This window comes from Numenius arquata, chromosome 10 (assembly GCF_964106895.1).
Source record: "Numenius arquata chromosome 10, bNumArq3.hap1.1, whole genome shotgun sequence".
Taxonomy (NCBI): domain Eukaryota; kingdom Metazoa; phylum Chordata; class Aves; order Charadriiformes; family Scolopacidae; genus Numenius; species Numenius arquata.
Genome location: NC_133585.1, coordinates 12,632,767 through 12,657,422, shown reverse-complemented (window position 1 = coordinate 12,657,422; position 24,656 = coordinate 12,632,767). Strand labels below are relative to the sequence as shown.

The 24,656-nt window shown below is 39.8% G+C and overlaps 1 protein-coding gene across 7 annotated transcripts in view; it reads left to right on the top strand.

The window, feature by feature from the left end:
- Positions 1-457: 457 nt before the first annotated feature.
- The window catches only part of LDB3 (LIM domain binding 3), a 129,312-nt gene continuing 105,113 nt past the window's right edge, over positions 458-24,656 (top strand). For 3 of the 7 annotated variants that reach the window (XM_074154298.1, XM_074154296.1, XM_074154297.1), the window contains exons 1-2: positions 6,905-6,937; positions 7,052-7,177. In XM_074154298.1, the coding sequence (XP_074010399.1) occupies positions 7,085-7,177 (93 nt within the window). In that variant the 5' untranslated portion in view covers positions 6,905-6,937; positions 7,052-7,084. Of the gene's footprint in view, positions 632-6,903; positions 7,178-24,656 lie in introns of those variants that run through there. The other 4 variants (XM_074154300.1, XM_074154301.1, XM_074154299.1 and 1 more) reach the window with 4 other exon arrangements.

Genomic DNA, 24,656 nt, shown 5'->3' with positions numbered 1-24,656 from the left:
GTACCTGCTCCCCCGGCGCTCAGCCGAACCGCTCCCCACAGCTTTGTGTCCCTTTCCTGCTCTGCCACCAAGGCGATCTACCCTCAAAGAAAAAACGGATTTTTTTTTTGTTTGTTTCTGTTTTTAAAGTGTCGGAGCTCGGCAAATTAACGGTTTCTCAACGCTCGCGCCCCAACCGCCCCCGGCGGCGAAACCCCTCGCGCTTCTCCTCGCCCGCGCAGCGCCCCCTAGCGGCGCCCCCCCCCCCCCCGCCCGGCGGCCTCCCCTCAGCGCGGCGCCCGGTGGGCACCGGGGCCCCGGGGCCGCCACGCCCCGGCCCGGCGGAGGCGCCGGGAAGGGCCTCGGGCACTTTAAAAGCTCCACCTCGCAGCTGCCGCCTCTCCCGCTCCCCTCAGCCCCCCTCCCCGGGGGCGGCGGCGATGTCCGTGGGTGCGTGTGACCGCAAGCACCGCCCGCCGAGGGCAGTTTGCGGCTCCGGCGGGGGCGGAGACCGAGACCTCGGTCCGCTCGGGGGCTTGGCCGCGGCGGAGCGGCCGCCCCACGCCTAGTGACACCCACCCAGCCACCCACCCACCCGCCGCGGCGCGACATGGTAAAGCGTGGCCGGAGGTAGCGGTGGCGAGTGGGCGAGGTGGGTGGCGCTGAGGGAAGGAGCGGCGCCGGCGCCGAGCGAGGGGACGCGGCCTGTCAGGCGGAGAGAGCCGGGGCGGGGGGCGGCAGCTTGCCCGGGTCCCGCAGCCTCCAGCGGCCGCGGAGAGGGAGCAACAGGCTGGGAGCGGTTAGCAGAGAAGCTGACGGGCAGGCGCTGTGCTGGCCAAAGGCGGCTATAGGGCGGGAGCCACTTGCTCCCTTTAAAAGTCTCCCTGCAGCTCCAAAGAGCTTTTCTAGTGGACAATGTTACCCAGTAAAGCCTTTACTGGGAAGGCAGAAGCGAGTGGGTGAGTCGTTTGGCTGAAATCTAACTTCTGGGAGTCCGCTCAATTTAAGATTAAACCTTGCATCCTTGTGTCTATGGATGGGGCATGGCGCTACCTCAGCGGGGTGCGGTGATCCCTGAGGGATCCGTGCAACAGAGAAATTACCTTTGCGGCACAGGGTCCCTCTTCTAAGCCTCGTTGTATGTTCATTGTGCTGTGCCAAGCCTCAGGCTCTCTGGAGGCGAGCCAGCACCGTAGAGGTCCTATGACATCAATGTCACAGCTGATTCCCGGTCTGTGTGGACCTGCCAATGATCTGCACATAGTCTCTTGAGCCATTTTTTGTGTGTGTGTTTGGGTTATTTTCTTTTGCTGTTTTCTCCTGTAAGCCAAAACAGTCAACTAGGATCCCCCGCAGCAAAACACAAATTACAGTAGTGACAGGGTTGCTATAAACTTCCCTGGTTTCAAACCAGAGTCAGGGAAGAATGATAAAAACAGAATAGCAACGTGTTTTGCAGCCTTCCCTTTCTGGTTCAAGTACCTGTATTAGAAACAGCCCTGCATTTTAATCCAGTTGCTGCTGCTGACTCATTTTGTGACTTAAAGCTGGTAACTTAAGTGCAGTGGCTACATATGTATAAAGGAGATGGTAACAACAACAGGTGTTTAGGTGTTCTTTACCTTAAAAAAAAGAAAGTTGATATTTTGGCAAGGTAGGTGCCATAGAAGTGTTAAGTATTACATGCTGTAGTGGCTGCCTTTAAAAACAATGATTGAAATTCTGGTAAGGTGAGAACCTAGTAATATGCCCTTAAGTCTTTTTGTAGTACAGGGGGAAAAAAGTCTTTGTAAAGAGTCTGGAAAAGTACCTTTTCCTCTTCCCTTCCCTCCCCTTGGTAGCCTGTCTCTCCACAGGTGTGGTTTCCAGTTTAGCGTAGTTACCATAAATCTTCAAATCTTTTAAAGATCAAGTCTGACAGTCTGACTGCACTATGGTGTATTTCCAGTCTTTTGAGTTAGTGAAAAGAGGTCATGGCAGGAAAAAAAAAAGACCACCTAGCAGGGAAAAAAGTGTGAAATGTCATTTTTCTGTTATGGTGAAAGTAGTCACAGCAAAGGGTCTAGAGGTGAGGGTAAACAGCAAACTTGATTAATTGGTAAGGTGACACTGGCAGTAGCAAACAACAGCGAACAGTTTGAGCTGCATTTCTGAAGGTACTGCATTACAAAGAAGGAAGATGATAATATTCCATTATTATAGTGTTTTAGCATATCTCCCGAGGAATCCTATATTCTGTTGGGACCCACAAACTGCATTACTAGAAAGGCATTGATAAAGCAGAGTTTGATGAAGCCAAGTGTGACACAAAATATAGCTTCTTAAGAAAGATCGAAATACTGGACTTAGGACAACTTGATGCTCTGTGAGAATTAGGGATTTTGATTAAATGGATGAAAGAAAGCTGTACATGGAAGTACAAGTAGGATTAGCTCAACTTAGTTCAGAGCTCGGCAGTGAAGGAAAGGAGGTATCAGAGAGCTCTTTTTCTGTACAATAGTCTTGCTTTGGAAGAAATATTGAACTTGTGGGGAAAAATCTTTGCTCTTGGTAATTTTATATTCAGCTGGACATTGACAAGGTAGGAATTCAGAGCTAAAAAGCTTTTACATCTCTAATGTGTCAGTTGCACTGATTAGCCAATATATAGTAAATATATGCTGTTATGCTCGGTGGATTGCAGTGAAGATCAGCCTGCAAATATAGCTGTTTTTTTCCTCATTATTCCATGTCAAATATAGTTAACATTGGGTTAATTAAAATTTTTGTAAACTCTAGGATTGCATATATCGCATATCTGGTACAGAGCTTGGGTTTTTTCATGCAATTGTTCAGGCGATTAGTTTCTTCACATGCTCCCGACCCATTCTCTTCACCCTTCCACTCTTCTGAGAGTGTAGCTAATCTTACTAGGGACAGTGCAGGAATCCATGGGACAAAAAGGAAGCGTTTGTTATAAAGCTGAATGCTGCCTTCTCATACTGCCACTCCATCAGGTGAGAGAGATTGAAACAAAGGCAACCAATATTTTTATCTGATCTTTTTAATGGAATATCTGTCCAGTTTGAAGATCTTTTTATCAAAGAAGAAATGACAGTTTATTCCTCTGCAGGGCAAGTCCTTCACTTGCCTAAAGAAAACCATAAAAGGTTGTTGAAACTTTGACCTTGCACGTCTTTTTATATGCCAAAGATGCATAGTCTATTGCCGATCAGAAGTCAAACTCTCAAGCAATCTATTTCTGAAATGCTTGATGATACAAATGATATAACCTTGTTGCTGCAGTAATAATAATTCAAGATTCTTCTATGAGCACTTCTACCAATGCAGCTAAAATATAATGGATGAGTAATGTGGCTAGTTTAATGAAGTAGTAGCAACTCGAACAATTGGAATTTCCATTACTTGTTTCCTTCCACCTTAATTTAGCATTGACACTAGTGGTTTTTATTTCATTCACTTAATGGCTATGCACTCCCAAGCATGCAGTTGTAGCTTTCCTAAAGTCGATTCACGACATGATCTCCTAGCATATGTGAATTGTTTCCGCTAGTGTAACGTCTCTGATGTAGCTGTGGAAGGATGGCTCTGCTCAGGCTCTGAGGCATTTGCTGGAGGTGGCAGCACTCTCCTCTGCCATAGAGCCTGCACAGCCTGGTACCCATCCAGCTTCCTTGCAACTGTTCCCATCAGTCAGCTGGGGACAGCTCTGGGGGGGACCTGGTGAGCTCTGGACAACTCTGTTATGATATCTGTAGAGAAAATGTCACCCTGCTCCTGGAATATGTTTGGTTTTTTTTTTTTTTCTTTAAATGTCACTCCTTACATCAGTGACCTCATCTGACTCAGCATAGCTTCTGTCTGAAGGGAGGGAACTATAAGCAACTCGTAGATTTTAACATAGCTGGAGACTGTAGGGAAGAAGGCACTCCAAGAGAAACAAAATACTGTTATTTGAGCAAACAAAAAATGATTTTTTGGAACAGTCTAACAGGTAGTTATGTAAAGCAACTAGAACCTAATCTAAACATCACAAGCTTCTGAAAACAAGGGGTTTGTCTATTATGTACACACAGTTATTTCATCCTCAGGTTTCCTGGAAGCTTTTTTGCTGAGGTTTGTGCTGGTACCTGTGATGGCACTGTACTTGCTGCACCAATCCAGTTCCTGGGTTTGCTCTGGTGGTTTGACATGGTGAGAACACCCACGTCTCTCACCTTTGAAAACAGGGCAGGATTGAAATAGTCATATGGGTGGATCACCAGCTTTCTTCTTTAGAGGCTACTTGTATTAGAAGTCTGTAGAAAACAAGTCCTAAAAGTATCCCCGGCAAATGAAGCTGTGACTACAGTATGAGTTTCTTTACTGTTTCCCTTCCATTTTCTTTACTGTTTCCATAAGGCACAGAGCTTTCTCCAGGCAGGAAGAGGGGAAACAAACACAGGAGGGGAAAGGACTTAAAGAGGCCTGGAAGAAGAAAACTGTGGGATATTTTTACTCCAAAATGCACCTGGTAGTGATAGTGCTGGTACATGAGAGCTGTGGTCTTCTTGTGTTGAAGGGGAACGTTGGCAAGGACACTGGTACATCCTCTATGCTTTCTTTTTAAAAGTGCTAAGCTATGCTGAAAGTTCATGCAGACACAGACAGAAACCAACGGAGTAGAAACAAGTGACCTCAGTTTAACATTTCATTCAAATGACAGTGCCCCTAATAAGATTACCACTTTAGTTTCCTAGCACACCACCCGGCCTCAAAGATCTCGCAGACACTTTCAGATGTCCTAAACTGATAAGCAAATGGCATGTTACACATGTGAAAGTAGGATAGAAGCAACATAGTGCTTGATTAAGCCGCATAACAGCATCCCTGCTCCTTAATGCTTAGCTCTGTTCAGCTTGATGTCTGTGCAGTTTTATTCTGTTCTGGGTTCTGCTCCCCCTCCCTCTTCTTTTTTTTTTTTTTTTTTTTTTAAACAAATGACTGAAGATCTAAGTATAGGAAGGTAACATGCACAGAATTCACAGTCCACAAGAACATGACCTCTCTTCTAATACTTTTTTCTGTGATACTGTCTCTGCTATTGAAGCAATGATTTGCCATGTTTATCTTACTCCTGGTTTTATTCCATTCTCCTGAAGCCTTGAAATGGAGCCAAGAAAGGATACTAAAAAACCAACAGTGAATTCCTGGAAAAATGAAAGCAATAGAGCAATGGGAATTTACCTTCAATCTTTTGTGTGTGCATTTTTTAAAATAAATAAAAATATCCAGTACCAGTGTTTAGAAAGAGACCTACTGGATAAACTGTCAGGCCTGAAAACTGCTGTTTTGAAGTGCAACAAGTTAGTTTTGTCTCCCCTTGAAGTAATCAGCCAAAATCACTGGTTGTGGCCTCATGCAGGGTAGATTCCAAATGCTGTCAATGTAAATGTGCCCTCAAGGTATTTGTGAGACATCAGAAACCTGTTGTCTTTTCAAGCTGTGTGTCGCTCTCTGCGTTGATTTTTGGTTTGGGCCAGTTCTACTGGCTGAGTGCAACTTTCACTCAAATCCATGTAAATGGTTGTGGTTTAATTTGGACCTCTGACCTAAAAATATGGTTATGTGGTTTTGTCTAGTCTCTATGTGCAGCATAATTATTCCCTTGTACATTTTTTTTTCCACTGTGAATACTAAACAAACACTTCTATTGCTTCATGGTTTTAGAAAATTATTGACCATTTTCTTAGATAGTCTGGGGCCCTGGTGGTGTTTGCTCTCTGCTGTTTCACCACCAGTTTTTCCTGTCACATTTTATGGTACATATGGGCAGACTGACCTATTATCAGTGTTCAAACTGAGCTACATCACTCTAGTGCATTATGTGATTTTGTTTGTCTTTTTGATTATCAGCATAAAACCCATGTTTTTTTTTCCCACCTTAAGGTAATGGGAGTTTCTTTGTATGGGAGGGTAAAGGTAGGGATGGTGAGGAGAGTGCTTCTGGAGGTCCTGCACGTATTAATGACTTGAAAGGGGTGAGTGTTATTTAATGTTTATAGCTTTATGCTGAGAGCAGAAGCTTTTTGCTTACCTGTAGTTTTGCCAACAGCTTCTTCCCTTTCCCTCTTGTTCTCTGTATTTCAGCTATTCCCAATCTAAGGCAGAAATGGTATCCAGTGTTACTGAACAAAGGTTATAAAGTTTTATGGAACACCTAACAACTGGAATATAAACTACGAAAAATCAAGGAATGAATTAAAGAAGCAGTTAGGTAGCTATTTGTATTCTTAGCCTTCTGCTTAGGTGTCGTGCCTTTGGAATACTTGTATCAAAGTGAGACAATACTGAAACTGTGCTTTTGCCATAGGAATTAAATGCTGATTAGAAATAACCGATAATAACTCCATATGCATTCAAAGAGAACAAATTTTAATTTTCCCTTGAGAAAGCAAGGGCTATGGAACCCAGAGCCAAACAAGAAGCTGCAGGATTTTTCTGTGATGCTAAATGCATGTAGTATATACTTTTTTCAGTTTAACAAACCAAGACAGAAGAAGGTAAACACTTTTTGGAGTTTTTCATGCTACATGTGGAAAGACCTATGTAAAAAAACCCTTGTTTGTAGTAGATTATATATCACAGTGCAATAAATGTTTTCTGAAGCAGAAGTTACAAATGGCTATGCACTTGTTAACAGATTAGTAAAGAGATTTTGGTGTTATGGGATTTTGTTTGCTTGTTTTATTACAAAATGTGTTTTGCCCATAAAGTAACTGAGCATGAAGAGGGGCTTGAGAAGCCTAGAAAGATCTGTCCCCTTCCCTGGGGACTATATTAGACCTCTGAGTCATGAAGTCTTTGCATAGTAGGTGTCTGGTTGCAAACCTTTTATGGGCCCTACTCAGCTGGGATATCAGCATCTGCATTATAGCTCCCATCTATTCTTAGGTGATATTCCAGCAGGATTGAACAGGCAAGGCAGAAAGAGAATTGCTTTCATGGTGTAAAACTCTTTCCTTTTCTCATTCTGGGTTTTTTTTTTTTTTTTTCACACTTTCTCTGTCTGCCCCATCCTTCTGTTCTGTAGTGTCGCCTTGTTGCCTTGTGAAAGAGGTACAAAATGGCTTACAGCGTGACTCTGAATGGACCTGGACCATGGGGTTTCCGACTGCAAGGGGGCAAGGACTTCAACATGCCCTTGACCATCTCAAGAGTAAGTGAGCAAAAAAACTTTATTGAGCTTTGAAAATAGCAGTGAACTAGTCATACGTGCACTCTGACTTGGCCTAGCAAAATAGAAGATCTTTTCAGGTAGGTCTGAAAAAAGAGGATATAATGTGAACTTTAAATATACCAGTTCAAGGTATTGATGATGCCTTAGGAAGACAGTACTGGTTAGTATATTTTTAAGAATGACAATACTGTTTCTTTTAAGCTGCCAGTTCTATTTTGTACAGTGTTGTCTCTTTTTCTCCTGATAGGGGCCTCACTGGTGCTCTCCCTTTGATGGGGAAGGGAGTAGAACAACAATGGGAATATAAAATTATATTTCTATAAAATAAATGTGTAACTGCTTGTAAATTCACAAAGTTTAGGTGTTAAAACTGGACAAAGATAGGGATACACGTCCCATCTTTTGAGGGGGAGCAATAATGGTATGAAAATTAGACATGTCAAGCAGAAGACTCAATAGTGCCTAAAATATGGGTTTAAATTATGCAGAAGCCTTCCATTTGCAGCTGACAAACAGCATGTGATTTAATAATTAATTACCTGGTGTATCTGTCAATTACAAATTAGCCCATTTATTTCCTAGCCATCTTTTTGGATTTTTTTTTCTTAAAAGCAATATTTTAAGGTATTGCGGTAGAGTGCTCTTATTACCTAAATTAGCTCAGTTTCTTAAAAGTTTTTAACATTGAATGGTTTTCAGGAAATTTGTTTCCCTTACATGCACTTCTCTTAAACTAGATAGTTCTGTGTAACTTCTGGTTTGGGAACTCTGTTTTCTACTATGTCTTTCAGCGCTCTCCTTTTTTTTTTTTTTTTTTCCCTTTTTTCTTTCTGACAGTCTCAAATCTGTTCCAGAATGTTCAGATCTTTTTAGAGACATCTTGGTTCCACCAGTCACCTGCAGAAGGCTTATTTTGTAGTGCAATGACAAGAGAGGTTACTTATATAACAGAGTTTAAAAGGAATACCAGCGTGATTTAATCAGGCAAACAAAAGGTCTGCTCCACTGCAAAAAACATGCTACGTTAAAAACTGGGCTTTTTTCATAATGAAAAAATATGATCTGTTAGGTTGTGAGCACCAAATTGATATCCCTGCAACAATCATGATTCCAAGTCATCAGTGAGCTTCTGAAATCTTAACTATGCTATTTCATATTCATACTGTAAAGCTCTGTATTATTTGTTCTCCCTTATTCTTATGCATAATATTCCTTTTACTGAAGATAGAGCCTTATTTACTGTAATACTAAGTCCTGTGATGATGAGAGGATCTTTTCATAACTTCTTTTGCAGAAGTGGCAGAGTAATTGCAAAGGCGACTGTTCTGTCAGTGTTATTAAAATCAAACAAGCAAAAAAACCAAAAAAACCTAAACCCTGCCCACAAAAATAAAGTCAACTTTATAAACTTATGCTAATTTCACTATGGTAAATAGCTTTGGTGTTTCTTTCCTTATTCCACTGAAGGTAAGTACAGAGAGGTGCCAACATATTTCTGTAGGCATTTTCATGGTGCTTTGCAGCCTGCACTATATGGTGTTGATAACTTTTTTTTAATAAGTAATTCAGTCATACCTAGAAGCTGTCAGTCAAGGGCTGGGGCACTTACACTATGTATGTCACAATCAGAAATGAAAAACCAGTTGTTTCCCAAAGAACCCATTGTCTCAGGTTATAATTTCTTAAAGTGTACTCAATATGCCCAAAGGCTATATGATTCTCATGGGGCTTTTGAGAGCATATGGTGTGCAGGAGTGAATCTGCAATGGCTGGATTCCCAGAGGTGTGGAGGAATTACCTCTTCACACAGCTGGCTGCCTTTCCAGCAGTAGAAGTGTGAGTAAGCACTGTTAAATGGTTTGAACTCTTTCCAAGCGAGGCCCAGCTCTTGCTTGGGAGCATTGCTTTGGGATGGGATTGGATTTTGTAGCCTGCCTTAGAGGGGAAAAGCAGGCATGCAGAAATGAATGTAGCCTCTTTCAGGAGGAGCTGGAGTAGGAATACCTACTGGTTGTGGTATTTTTTCAATTGGAACACAGTATAATACGTGGCTTTTGATGATAATATTCTTAAAGTCTATTTTTTACCATCTTTCACACAAGTGTATCTCCAAACAGATCAGATATTCCTCCTAATCAGCAATTTGCAGTCATAAGTGAGTTGAGCTGTGAACATAGCCATAATTGCAATCTTACCATGGAGGAAAAGGAAAGTTGTACTTACATCCTCAACATATCCTTGGTGGGGAGTGGGTGAGGGAAGATAACTGTGAGGAAAATCCCCTTCTGGGAAAGGGCACACAGCTCTAAATGCTGCTAGTGGATGCCATACACTTATCTATGGACTGGGTTTGATCCAGAGCTGCCCTGAGATGGGATTAGACTTTCCATGTGCAAGAGGAGTCCTAAACCACAAATACTTCAACTTAGAGGGTCTTATAATTGCTTTTAATGCTAAATGTGCTATGGCCCTTTTGCCTAGATGTGCGCTGTATCCCTCTCTGCAGGCAGATAGGGTTTACACATGGACATGCTCATTATACTTGAACTGCCCCCAAGCAATAAGACTGTCTGTGGTGGGCTGCAGAGAACAAAAAGATTCATCCTTTTTCATTGAGACTGTCATGCTGCAAGTCATGCTGTGAAAGAGTTGCCTCTGAGCTCCTGAGAAAGATGATGGCAACAGTCTACCACACTGGGACTGTTCATCCCATCTATAGTCTTATGCCTGCATGTTTCCAAGGACCTGCCTGAAAAGGGGAAGCTAGTATTGTTCCAGTATGATGCTAGCCCACACCTAGACATAAAGTGGGGACCCTAGACTTAGGAACTAGTGCTGTTACTTTGCTGTTGGTTGACCTGCACTCTGTCAGCCAGCCCCACGTGATGGCCACTCAGCTTGCACTTCTCCACCTGAAAAGCAGCAGAGAAAACCAGAAGGTCTTTGAAGTCTACTAACAAAAGCACAAGATTGTGGCATTGCTAATGCTTCTGTTCAGGAAAATGCTCTTAAAACAGTGGGCAATGAAGGGAATTACTCAGAGCTGTTTGGCACGACAGTTCAGTTTTAAAGGACTCTTTAAAATGCTGAGACATATTTTCTTCCCTTCGTGTATGTTCAGGTGATCAGCTCACTGGTGAATAGTCAACAGCATATGACACAAGAGTCGCAGTCAGTCAGCTGGGTGATAGGTGAAGATGTGTTCCCCTGAAACGGATTGTTCTGCCTATCTGTTCTTTACCTAAAAATAAGTGACTGACTAACATGGGGGGTAGGGATAGGAAAAGAGGAGACAAAAACAAGTGGAGAAGAGTTAAGGTCACTCTACAGCTTTTATACGCCTTTAACAATGGCATTAGAAAATAATCTGGGAAGATGTTAAAAATATTTTTTGAGTCCGCACCCTGCAGACCATCCTACCCTGTAGAACAAATTCTGTCATGAAATGTCATGGGTGGGTAGCAGAGTTAGGAAAACAGTATTGAGAGACTCTTAGTAAAGCTGAGCATCTGTCAGTCATACTGAAATGAATGAGACTTGCAGCTTGTTGGCAGTGCTGAGAGCTGTCACCAGTGGTGTGATCATGTGCATAAATCTGGTCTTTCTGAATTGACGTGGGCAGCAAAGCAGGTTATTTTCTCCTACTGCTTGCATGAACTGTCTGGAAGCAAGCAGAATTCATTAATTTTATAGACCTAATCCTCTGTAAGAAGGTTTCTAGGCATAGTTAATTATCTAAGTGCTGTGTTGCCATGTTACCTAAGATGGTATGATTGTACATGGATGGACGCAACAGCAGAGCCTCTTCATATATTTGTGAATGATTATTGCTGAACAGCAAGCTTTTCTAGTGAGACAGACTGGCTTGCAGGTGATGCAATGAGCTGAAAGGTAGGCAAAAATTATCATCTGAGGTGGCAGAAATATTATCCAGAACAGTGCAGTAACTCATGACTGGCACATGCACTCCGTGATTATCGATACGGTTTTATATTTCCTAATAGAGGGTTTTTTAATGTTTCCTGGGTACCAAATCAAAAGCCAGATCCTGAAGCCGAAGGAGACAGTATTTAAACAAAACAGAAATGTTAGAGAGCTATTTTGGCTTCATTCTATTAAGTGAGGAAGAAGCTGAAATCTGGTAATAGCATAAGCTCAGTGAGGGGAAATGGCAAACACTAATAGGAAAAAAATGAAATTAGCCAATGTGTATACTTTGATACAAGAAGCTTAAAACAGCTCTTTGGGGGGGAGAGGAAAGCCCCTATTCTAGCATTTCACAGTCCATGTCTTTGAAGGAGCAGGAGGCCTTTTCTCACATTTGTTAAGCTCTTTCCTTTTACCAGCATCTTTTCCTGATTACTTCACGTCTCTTCTCTGCTCCCTGGCATATATATGTCAATCTCTCACTGTGACTGCATTTCCTTTAGAGGAGCTACGTGAGAGTATTAATACCCTGTTGGCCTTATTGCATATGGGGTATCAGGACCTTACAACAGGCAAGTGATGGGTGAGAGGAGTCCCTCTTGGCTGCTTTTCTTCTATTCTTGAAGGCAGGGAAACCTCAGATCATCTGGGTCAGGCACTATGCATTCTGCAACTGTCATTTGGATGGCCATGTGGTGCTGTACATAAACTGTAATCAGAAGAGTGAAGCGTACCTGTATTGACCGAACTGAAGAACCTTAACAAGTTCCCTTGAAATGCTGATTCAGCAATCACCTGTTAAGCATCCATCTCTGGTGAATCAAACTGATGAGTGGTTGTCCTACAGCTACAACTGCAACTTTGAGAAGTTTTGTTTTATCTCCCAATGTGAAGTCCTTCACAACACTAAAAGCCATAGATTAATATTTATAATAGTTGATATTGCACAAAATTAGCAGGTAAGTCTCATGTCCTCTAAAAGCCTTCCTTTTTAACGACTAATCAGTAGAGATGTTTCCTTTTCCCCCCCCCAAACTGAAATGATACTGAGTCAACTTCTGAGAGGGAGAACGAGCCATTTAATGTAATGACCATCTTATGTCTAGATAAGCTGTGGTAATTTCTTACGCGTGAGTTGTTTCACATTCTTCCAGTCTTCTACAATTTAACTTGAAATAATTCCTTATGAGAGGAAAATTAAATACTTCCAAGCCAACTTTTAAGAACACTCCAAAACTTTCCTATATGTTATTGATTTTGTGGACATAAGCATTGCTTTGGGATAATCTGCTTAATTTGTAGATAACTTCTTAAGCAATAGAGTCACCCCATCCAGAATTATAGCATTCTGAATTTTATTATGTGCAGCAATTTGTTACATGTACAGATGTGTCAGTAGCATGAGAGAATGCTAGTTACTTTATATGGTATCTGTCGTGGTTTCAAACTAATTTGCAAGCCAATTCTGTATGTTTACAGCCACAGTTATCAAAAATGATTGCATTTCTGTGAGCCAGAACTCTGCAACTAACTCTTAAACCTCCTGATTTGGTATTGTTTGAGATGTTCCAGTAGTCTATAAGTGACAGTTCAATATATAGGGCATTTGTGTGATACGGTTGCATCTCTAGTCAAATACGAGTGGCATGTGTGTATGTTGGGAAGGAGGAAAGGGGAAAATTCTGTAGTTGCATTCTTTTTTAATAATATTGATTGAGCCCGAGAGAGAGCTGGATTCTGGGGCCTGGTGATCAGAATATCCCTGGTTATGGGGACAACTCAAATCTCTGCTCTGAATAAAGCAGAACAGGTTTCGACTTTGCTGTGCAGGTGGTCTAAGAGGTAAGACATTACTTATTCTGAGATAGGCAACATTCCTTCTCTTGATCTAAAATACTGAATCAGGTCTGAGGAGTAATCCCAATGGATGTTTCATTTAAGATGATAACACTTTAAGACAAAGTTTGATTTCAACAAGTACCTGATTTTTGTAATACAAAGGAGTTCCAGCACAAAACGTCTTTTTTTTTTTTCCTTTCTGGTTAAACAATCATGATTCAAGAACCTTTTGTTTTCTTTCCTTGCAGAAAACATTCTGAAAAATCCATGCAGCTTGTATCTTTAAACTCAGGATTTTGAAAGGAAAGAGTCCTTTTATTGTTATTTTTATTTGAATCTTAGCATCATAATGCAATGTGATTTGAATGCATGTTCTGTAGTAGACCAAAAAACTTTCAGGAAGGATATGGAGCTAACTACAGCTTTCGGTGAAATTGTTTCGCCTTGGTCGAATTACTTCTCATCAAGTATGTGCTTGGTACTGAAAGGCAGCCCTTCTTCTCTGTTTGTGTGATTAAAGTAATCACTATATACTAAGCTCAGTGCTGAAGGCCAGAGGTATATAAGGACCATTATGTACTCTGCACAGTATCTGTACAGACATCATGCATAGCTCTTTTTAAGGTTCTGTTTCTCAATTCTGTCTGTATTTTGAATTTCAGGAGAAACGTTTAGCCCTGTTAGAATGTAGGCCAGATAAATATGAATAATGGACTGTAATAGCTGAGGTGCTGGCTTAAATGATGTTACATCACCAAACTGCTGCTCTGACTATTCTGACACATAATACTTAACTAGTGGGTTTGAAGCCCCTTATTTCACCTGCTAAATGCAGCTTTTATCTTTGGGGTGTGATTGTATCTGAATCATCAAGGCTTGTGTGGCATTATCTGTGAAAAGACCTCAGTGTATAAAATAATTGGGCATATGAATGGCATCTGTGTAACTACCAACTCAGTTATAAATACTGGCAGTATTTCTTGGTGCTAGCTTTACTACTTATGCCAAAAAACCCCACTCCATAGTGACTTTGCAGCTTGGTTTCCTGCAAAAGGGAGGGTAACATAATCCTTCCCTTGAACAGGAGGCATAGTGTTAGCTGTGAGAAATTGAGAAGTTCACAAGTGGGGATAACCATAATTATTGTGTCTTCATGGAGGAGGAGAGAAGGTTCCTTAACCTAAGGAAACAGATCCACAACTCAAATGAGTTATGTTATTTTTTTCTTGTTTTAATTTTTAACAATGTTCCCTGGCAACTGGATATTCTGGTCTGACAAACTGCTCAGCCTTTGACCTAGAGTTTATTTAGTTGAGAATATAGTTGTTGTAGTATTTCAGGAAGACCTCAGACTTACTTAATTATTATTAAAGTTAATAATTTTGCAGATCCTTTAGAACTAGTAAACACCACAGGAGGTGACCATTAAATTACAAATTTAAAGCGGCTGAACTGTTAGTGCATTATAATTAAAATGCACAATAAGCTTTTTTCAGGTAGGACTTTTTATTAGCGTCTGATGTCTGAACTCGGTAAATGGCTGTCTTCATAACACAGCAGATAACCCTGTCATTAGCTCTATTCTAAATACATTATTGCAAAATGTTCTCCAGTGAGTGGAACACAAAGAGGGAAATTATCTCTGTGAATATGCTAACATTAACTTTCTGTACTAGCAACAGCAGTTCCCATCTGGTTACTCTTATTTTTTGTCTAATTAGTAGCATTAAAAGTATGGTATTTTATAACTCTATAACATGTGGGTATTTAAAAAAAAACAAACAACAACTAACCTTCAGTAGCACTCTGAAAGTATCAAAAGGGTGTACAAAATGCAATGGTCATTTTTATAATTTAGCATTCATAGTGGATTGGAGCTAGCTGAGAATACAATCGGATATAGTCAATTTATTTTGTATGTGTAACTAGAAGATTCTGTACGTAGGTATCTGAGATGCCAACACTTTAATGCATAATGTAGTGTTAAATAATGTCCAACATTATATGAGATACTGCTTTTCTTTTTTTACTAGGCTTTGTTGCAGGAAGAGCTCAATGCTCACTGTGCAGATAAGTTATTAATCCCCATTGAAAGATCATGAGGAAGAGGAGGGGAAGGAGGGAAATTTTTGCTGAACATAGTAAAAATAAATACTTGCAAGTCTTGAGGAAAGAAATTAATTTAAAACAATGTCTGGTGATGTCAGCTATGGTATACTTTGAAATGAATAATTGAAAAAGGGTGGCTTATACAGCATGTTAAAGGGCTGTTTCTTCTGTACTAGTGTAATTTACATCTTAATAAAAAGGTTACCTGAGAGTGAAATCTCAGAATAGGCTTTTTGTTACAATTGTCTAAATTTGCAAATCCTAATTTGAAAAAAAGTATGTTATGATACTTAATAAATGGCACTTAATAAAAAATTTAATTCCTGCCAGTGCAGAGTGAGGACAAGGACGTTAACAAGTCTGCTGTTCAGTCACATTGCGTTGACCCATAATTTACATAATATCATACATTTAAAAGCAAACAAGTATCACCTATCAAAATGTGCTGCATAGATGAGAAAAAAAAATATATTTTACTTAGTTGCTATCAGAACTTAAGGGCCTAAGTGAAATAAAAGCTTGATCATATGAGCCGTCAGCCTGAAGCTGGCCATGAAGCTTAGTCCAGCCCTAGTGTTGGGTATCCTTTGGGAACAGACTTAAAAACTTTAATTTTCAGGTCTCTGAAGAGTATATTTTTTTCCAAAAAAAATGTGCAGCTGTTTCTGTGTTGTTCTGAGAAATTTCAGGAATAAGAGCATCCAGGTCTTATTTACAGGGGGAAGAAAGAACTTCTTTTTCCACCCACTGACTTCGAGTGTAAGCACTCTGTGGTTTTTGGAATTAGGTACCCTGAAAAGAATGCATTTCCAGCTTACAAATGGCTCCAGATGACGTCTTGATCATGCTTCATACAAGGTGACTCCTCTTTTTGTTAGCAGTGGCTAGCAGCCATTTTTCCAGAAAGTCAATGAGATCTTGCTCTTCTTTTTGGAAGATGTAATGGGTCAAATGTCTTAAAGGCATGCAAATCCCCTGGCAAGGGTAGAGTTACTTTCTGCACCTCCCACATGCGTAGCTGGTGGTGTGATCATCTGTGCCACAGGTGTTCAGTGCCTGGACACTGTGCATAAATAGGTGTTAACCTTTCCCCAAAATCCTTCCAAATACACTTGATTTGTAGCAATGGCAGCTGAGGATTAGGAGGAACTCAGCTTTTCATATGCTTGCACCATATCCCCTCCTTTCCCTTAGAGTCCAAATTCCAGCTGCTGCACTATTTTGGCTCCCTCACTTGGTTAGCCATGCTTATTAAAACACATAATCCCTTATTTTCATTAAAGGTAATAGGCTTAAGGGCACACATTTACATTAAACAATTTATGGCTCTTCAGTTTAAAGCCAGCATTAGTGACAATTGGTCTTTGTGGCATGAAGAAAAATAACAAGGACTAGAATGCCTTACAGTTATACCTGGTTAGGGGGCCATGCACACTCTTCAGAAGCCTCTATGGGATTCTCATGCTATATTTAAAGCATCCTGTAACTTAGGAAGCTATTTTGAATTGGAACGAATACTACGTTTACCTCAAGCTTCTGGAATGGGACATGGTATCCAAAACTCCAAAAATACTACATGTAACCCCAGATTCTGGTACATAGTGCCAAATCAGAATGCTCTGGTATTAGGGTGAATTTGGGCTGCCTTTTCTTGATCCTGGGGGTCACTGGGACCATCCTGCTCTATTTGAGAATGTCAGCATTCTCTCCTTACCTAGTCATAGCTGGTTCAAAAATGGCCAAGGGCAGTTGGTACTATGGCAGGTGTTTAAAAAAGAAATAGGCAGCCAAAACAAGATGTTCACTTTGATCAGAGTTAGCTAAGATTAGCTACTCTAAGAAATAAGTGGATAGTCTTTTTGCTAATTTTTTACAGCAGTTGCAAAATACAACTACCCTCTTGACCTACTGTCAAAATTGCTTTCCTGCCTAGAACATTCTTGTCTCACTTGTTTACTTAAATTATCTAACAAATTATTCAAGATTAAATCCTTTTGTCAACGGTATGTGGTGGGGTGGATGAGGATCTCTATGTGTCTGCTTTGCTTTCTTGATGACAAGAAGTGGTCAAAAGCCCGTAAGTGTCACGGCCTTCACAGCCTGTTTGAACAACAACAAACCAAACCTATTTGAACAGTAATCTCTTTTCAGTTTAATTGCCTGCTGCTTCTTTTCAGTGTAACATTTCTAAAATTATGTGCTGTGTTGGCATGTAGTTGTCAGTAGTTCAGGATGAGTGTGTGGAGCTGTGGGTAGCAGGCTGTTGGAGGTAAACCCCTGGCAGAAAGAGTGAAGTGATTATTAGGGTGCCAGAACTGTTTGGCTGTTTCACCCCTGAGGCGTAGCAAACCTATCCTCTCTTTTGAAGGAGGAACTACCCCACACTTGAGAACTGTGTGCTGTGGCAGTTGGCTGATATTGCTGTGGTCATGTGGGAGACCCCTAATGTTGGCTCCTGGCATTCATCCTTGCTCCATGTGGCATGGTACTCTGCTGTCTCCTCTTTCCATATGCCTGGGATGCTGATGTGGGCTTCCTCCCCTGCCTGCCTTTCCTTGCCATATTCCACACATTCTCCCTCATCGGGGTCTACCACCCTTTCTTTGCTCCCAGCTTTCGATGAGATTTAGATTAAGTGCACTGTGAGTAGAGGAGCAGAGGGATGAAGACTGCAATTGGAAAGTGAAAGAAACAGACCCCTCTGCAAGGTGTTATAATTTCATATAGAACAGTGAAGGGAAAGGCAGAGAGAATATGCAGGATGTAAGGGTACAGGAAGGAGTTGGCTAAACAGGGTACCTTGGGGAGGTTCACAGCTGCTCTGTGTGTAGCTGTGGGGTTTCCTGTTTCTCTGATTACATGCGCTGTTGTATTAAATAGTCTTCTTTACCCTATGTTGGGGAAGCCAAGCTGCAACTAATACCAATATAATTTCTGTGTTGAGAATAGAGTATATCTCCACTGAGAATTTCTGGAAGAGACTTTCCTCCCTTTACAACCAAACATACTATGGCCCACAAAATGATGTTTTTGTCCTGCTCATCATCAGTTCCCTTTTTCTACATTTCTCTGCTTAAGTTTCTTCAGACCTTTGCTTCTTCCCCATGTAAAATGCTATTTTAGACTGTAATTTCCAACTTTTTCTCTGAAGAAAATATGCCAAGCATAGATAGTAGGACACATTTATCTTCTTTTATAAAAGAAATGAACCAACAATCAACAAGCAATCAGATAGTGGTTGTGAGCATTTGTGTAAGTTCTTCATGCCAAAACATGGGAATACATGCGTCTCTCCTAATTCCATGTGTATTCTGAGGCTAACATCATTTACTTGATTGAATTTCTAGAAAACATTCTTTAGGTGGCCTAAAGAAATAAGCAAGTGAGTGAAAGAGTTTAAAAAAAAAAAATCTGCCCTGCAGAGCAATAACAAGCTTTTGTGGAAAATGTGCCCTGTGAAGATGTGTGTGTGTGTCCTAAATGTCAATGGAAAGACCTCAATGGCTCACATAAAAAAGGTCTGGATCTTCAACTCACACATATCTAATATTTCTTCTTTTAGACAGTATGATAATATAGCTTTGGGAGTCAGAGGTGAATAAAGTGGGGAGGGGGAAAACAAAGCAGCGTAAACTTTCTGTAAGCTCTAGAGAATTTGTGAATTAATTCAGTTTTAATTCCAGATCATTTTTATCTAGACCCAGTTCTAATTCCTTTCCTAGTAAAAATGGGAAGAGGTCTAAGGACTGCTAATTTGCATGGACAGGGTTGCTGTCTGGAAGAATATGAAGTGAAGAGCCATTGGTTTTTCCCAGTGTGTGTGACTTGTCACAGAGGTTATCCCAGCTTGTGGGAACATTCCTGGCAAAAAAAAAAAGTGATCATCACTTCCACAATATTGAAGACATGTTTGCAGTATGATTGACAAGATGAGGAGGTGGTATATCATTGCTTTGCACATCAAGGGACTGGCAGCGAATGAAACCAAAACTAGAACTTAGCTGCTTTATTTATCCCTTGAACAGGTGCAGTACAAGCAGCTGCAATAAGATCTTTTATACATTCCACCCACGATTCCCTGGAGTTCATGTGTCCTAAAGACAACCTGGGAAGGAGGCAGGACACTCTTGTACAGTATTGTATTTTATAAGTGCAGTGTGAGATGCTGATCCTTCCCATGGGGAAGGAACTCAAAGCTGGACCTGAGTTTGCCATTTGGTGATATGGGTAGATGTCTTTTTCTTTTGTCAGAGTGACAATTAATTAATTTTTAATTTTTTTTGTTTTAATAAAACTCTTTATAAGCCAGGAAACAGCTCAAAGGAGCAGTTTCAGTATAATTTAACACTTACAATTATTTGCCTTATTAACTGGACATTTTATTAGTTGTATCTGAGGAAAGTAGTGCTGAAAGGTCTTGAAAAGAATATTACTTTTTGTCTACATTAAATCTTGATGCTCCTCCACTGGTTTTGCAGAAATTGGATTGTGTCCCAATATTAAATGCATCTGCAGGCTTAGGAGGCTAAGGAAGAGCTCTTGCCATGTAGTTGATTGCTAAGCCTCTTTGTTCAATGTGTACATAAAGGGCTTAGGAAGAAACTTTCCTTGTTGGCATTTAATTTTAGAACATCTACAGTGAATGTTCTGGCCTGGGTGCCAGAAGTCCTTAGTTTTAATCTTCCCCTAAAGCATCTGCTCTCAGCTGCTATGTGAGAGTAGTGGCTCTCTAGCCCATATATTCACACTAGTATGATACTGTCCTGGGGTATCCTACTGCTGTAGAGAGAGGTGGGTAGAAAATACCCTAAAATATCATGGTTTTCCACTGCAGACAACTCAATTGTACAATAACAAAATATGGATCAGGATCTAGCAAGAGAAGCCCCCAAATTGCCCAAGTCTCTCTGGAAAAAGAAGAGGGTCCAACAGTGTTCATATCCTTCCACCATTGCTACAATTACATTAATGTGATACTCAGTAAAAATTAGTCTTCTCAATGTGTCTTAAGAGAAAAGCATTTTTCTGACTAAATTTTAATGCTCTACAAGAGCTGATGGTGACCACCTTGAAGAGGTATAGTTGAAGCATCTAATTGCTTCTTAATATTTATTTGAATACTTCCATATTTTTGAGTAAAGCCATACTATTAAAAGCTCCAAATCCCTATGTTTATTTCTGTTAAAAAAAAAAAAAAAATTGAAAGAGAGGAAATATGGAATCAAGTAAAAGCATGTTTGGTAAGATATCAAACAAGATATCAAATATTATCCTGAGAACAGATAAAGGCAGCGGTGACTTGCAATGTCCTTGGTACATTTTTGGTTGTACATTTACATTACATTTTTTGCTTACTTTTTTTCTTGCTTACTTTTACATTTCTGATTGGTACTCAAGAAGTGTTCTCCCCATTTTCCCTCTTGAACGTAGACTGCCTGTGACCTGTGTATTTCTCTTTGGATGCAAATGGCCTACTGAAAAATCTTTCCTGCTCTTTTTTTGAAGTATGCCTGTGATGAACAGGTACTCTTGATGTATATAATATATCTATCCTTTCTCTGTCATTTATCACACTATGACTTACACTTTACTCAATTTATCTTGCTTCACTACCAGAATAAGTAAAAATCTAGGCTGTTTTGACGGTGTCCAGTTTTCTTTGCGTTCAGTTTCATTCCTTTAGTATTCAAGAACATGGAGACTTGGGTTTTTCTCCCGACTGTAGTGCTTTATTTCTTTTTTCCTAGTATTTTTACATGGCTTGCCTAGTTAGACAACAGGTTTGATGGCCGTGAATGTCGTCGTCTTAGATGAATTCGGAAAACTGGTCCAACCAGCTGAGCATCTCTGACTGAACTTGTGGGTGCTACTGTGACAAGGACAAATAACTATTGGTTTGACTATGCCTCTTGACATTTTCCTCTCTTCCTCTGGTGCTTTCTATCACTTTGTATTGCGAATAGGTTGCACTGTGACAATTCTCAATTTCATTAGATAATTAGATCATGGCCTCATGTTTAATGAGAGGTGCCTATAAACTTCACTTAAGAATTGATGGTATGAATCTTAACTTCTGCTCAGCTTTGAAATAAGGCTTTCATTTCCTGTAATGCCTGACATGGTCTTGAAATTTAATGTCTCTTTCCTTTCTATTCTTACCTCTGACCCTTCTATCTTCTGTTTTTTATGGCTAATTTTCATTGCAAAGACAAGTGAAAGAGAGACTAGGACAGGTCTTTTTTTGATTAAAATATACATTGTCCATTTTGTGATATGAGAACACCATGTTAAAGATGACATGGTATCCTTTTTGCTAGCTTCACTCCAATCCACTCTTATCCTTAGTCTTACCATAAACTAGCTGTTTATATCCTCTAAGTAGAAATCCAGTAACTACAAGACTACATGAATATTGGAAATATGTGTATTGTGTGAGGTTGTTAGAAAGCTATGTATACACTAATGGATATCTAGGATGCGTGTGGAAATGACTGGTAACTTTTATGTCCTCATCTTTCACTATGAAAGCATTTGGAAATATCCTGCTAGAACTGGGACAGTATATTGAGGTATAAGTTTGGATTGAATAATGTCAAGAGAAATGCCAGGGTGAAGTCTGAAAGAAGAGAGAGCACTGGAAGCCTGTGTACTGCCATAGGACCATAAGGAGTAAGTTTGAAGTCTTGCCTGGCAGCTATCCTATAACAATCCTCCTATTCTAATGAACACAAGGTTAATCTCTTTTAATTTAAATGAGAGAGTTGGAAGCTTGGATAATACATAGTCCTGCTTCCACTTCAGTGCTTGCTCACAATATTCACATTGGAGTTTAGAACAAAGATATTTTATTTTGTGTTGATGTATATGTTATTTTAAATACATTCTGGTGTTGGTAGCAAGAAGGAATACTCCCCAATAGGGGTAAGTAAACCCAACCGACAACAACAACAACAAAAAGTAAATTCTCAATAGTGTGAGAAATGATTGGGCCTTTAAAGATCCAAAGCTATTCAAGTCATAAAAGTTTAGGTAGAATGTCATTAAAGAATTATTTTAGTTTTGCATACTTCAGACTGAGTACTAAGTGTCTGTTACGTGCCTAATTCCAAATGTCAAATTTCCTCTCTTTTTCTTTTCCCCTTTTTTTTTTTCTTAGTTTTATCAAAGTATGAAAGTACTGACTGAGTGGGATGCTATTGTTGGCAAGTCTTTGATGGACACTCCTGGAATTTCATTGCAGGAGCCATGACTTCTGTTTTATCTGAAATCTCACTGGCTCTTGATGACAGACAAACTCTGTTTTTAGCATTGCACTGAAGGTCAGGCAAATGACTGGTTTCCAAATAGAGTAACTGAAGATACTGGAACAGATTTATTCCTGGTATAATTCCACTAGTTCTATGAAGTTACAGGGGAAATATATTTGTCAAGAGTGCCTTATGAGTTGAAGGATGATACTGCTGTTCTCAATCACTTGTGTATAAAAGGAGATTGGAAAAAAAATAATTTAACGTTAAGTTAAAAAAGAGAAATGCTACACTCACTAAGATAAGATTACTATTTTTAGCTGGTGTAAACCAGCATAACTCCATTAGGAGACTCAACACCATAGAATGTGCTATTTTTTCTAGTATCTGAGAATCTAGCTCTAGGTTTTTTTATTCAGAGATGAGGTTGAGGTTTTCTGGCTGTGTATTTATTTTAGGGTTAATCTAGGAAACATATATTCTGCTTAGGCTGCTTTCCTAGTGGCATTTGGGATGATTCCATTATTTTTCACAGATCTTTAATTTTACCTACAGTTTTGGCATACCTCAAGTCTAAAAACTATCAAGCAGACTGGTTAGACATTTCACTTCCTTTTTACAGGTTATCTGTGACTTTCATTCATATACAAAGCAATACATTTATTTTGCAGATGGAAAAAGAAAAGTCAGTAGTAGTTTGTGAAAATGAAAACTAGATACTGTTGTACCATTGCTCAGGTATTAGAAAAGGAATAATCGACATCTTTGTAGATTGACACTGCAAAGGTCAAAACTACTAGAAGCTGAAAAAAATTTCCTGTAGGAGAAATCTTGCTGCCCAAATAACAACCACATAGACTGTTCCCAAATCGCTGTGAGAAGTGGGGGAGCCGGTGCATGCTTATGGATGTAAGAAGTGTGTGTGTGTGTGTGTGTCAGCAGGAAGTTAATAGCTATGGCTAACAAGGAAGAGCTTTTCATCTCCTACTTTATTAGAGTGAATGGGCCAGCCTAGGTTGGGGACATAAAAAGTCATACATGCAGAGAGATCCTTTGGTTGATAGAAGCTCTCATTGTCTATGCCACTTTGTGCCTGAAGGACTAGGATTATATTGATTACCAACATCCTGTGACTTTGGGAGTTGGAGCAAAAATTCAAGATTAAGTTTTTACAAAGCGGGCATTATCAACAATGTGAAATAAATGTAAACTATGTTTTACATCTTGTAAAACAGATGCAAATATAGTTTTTGCAGTTCTGTGGCAGAACTGTATCCCTTAAAGCTCAAACTACATGTTTTAATACTTTGGTCTTACTTTCACCAAGAGGTTACGCTTCGTTGAGCTTTTCCCTTAGAGGTGGCAAAATGTTTCTTTAATGACTGATACCCTGATGATCATAAAGTACAAATAACTGTTGCCATGACGAGGCAGGATTTCTTCTTATTCAGTTAGCTTTGACTCTAATGCTATACCCCAAAGGCTCTGCTTTTCCAAATCATTTACAACATATGCTCTTTTCAAATCCATCAAACAATCCTGCACTCACTATATACCCAATGTTCTAATGTCAAAGCAAATCTATGTTCAACTTGTGGCACCTGCTGTGGCACATACTTCAGATACTTTAGGGTAGTACTAAGCATACCACCATACTTAAAGTCCTGTCAACATAGCTGTGATAAAGACCCTTTGGAAAATGTATAGCTTCACTCTAAAGTAATCATTTATCATAACTCATAAGGGAGAATTAATTGGCATTTAGTACTTGTAATAATTTGGACTGGTGCCCTTTGTGAAACAGGGCCATGTATCTAAGTACATTTTATATGAGGAATATAATAGGAGTACTTTCATTTTTAAGAAGGCAAAACATTTTCTGTTACAAATAAACTCCATTTTTTAAGAAAAGACAGTATATTAGCAAGTGCTGTTGCACTGAATACTCTAAAGTCAAGCTTTGGAAACATCATTGTGTATTACTAAATACTGAAAATATTGTCATAGCTTAGATTGCAAGTTTATAACAAAATAGATCAAACTTTTTTCCTTTACTAACATTAACATAGTCCAAATGATGGGTTAACAAAATGCTGTGTTATAATATTACTGTCCACTATGGAAATGCCTGTGCTATGGACTGACAAATACTTTGTCTATGGCTTATGCAAAAACATACAGATCCCTGGGCCTCTTTGGCATGTTACATATTATGACTGGATGTGAGAGTGTGCACACATGGATGATGTTTCCCAGCAGATTGTTATATCCCTTTCATAAAGCTAGAAAGGGAAACAAAAGGGGAAAAAAGTTACTTTCTTAGTATTAACTCATGT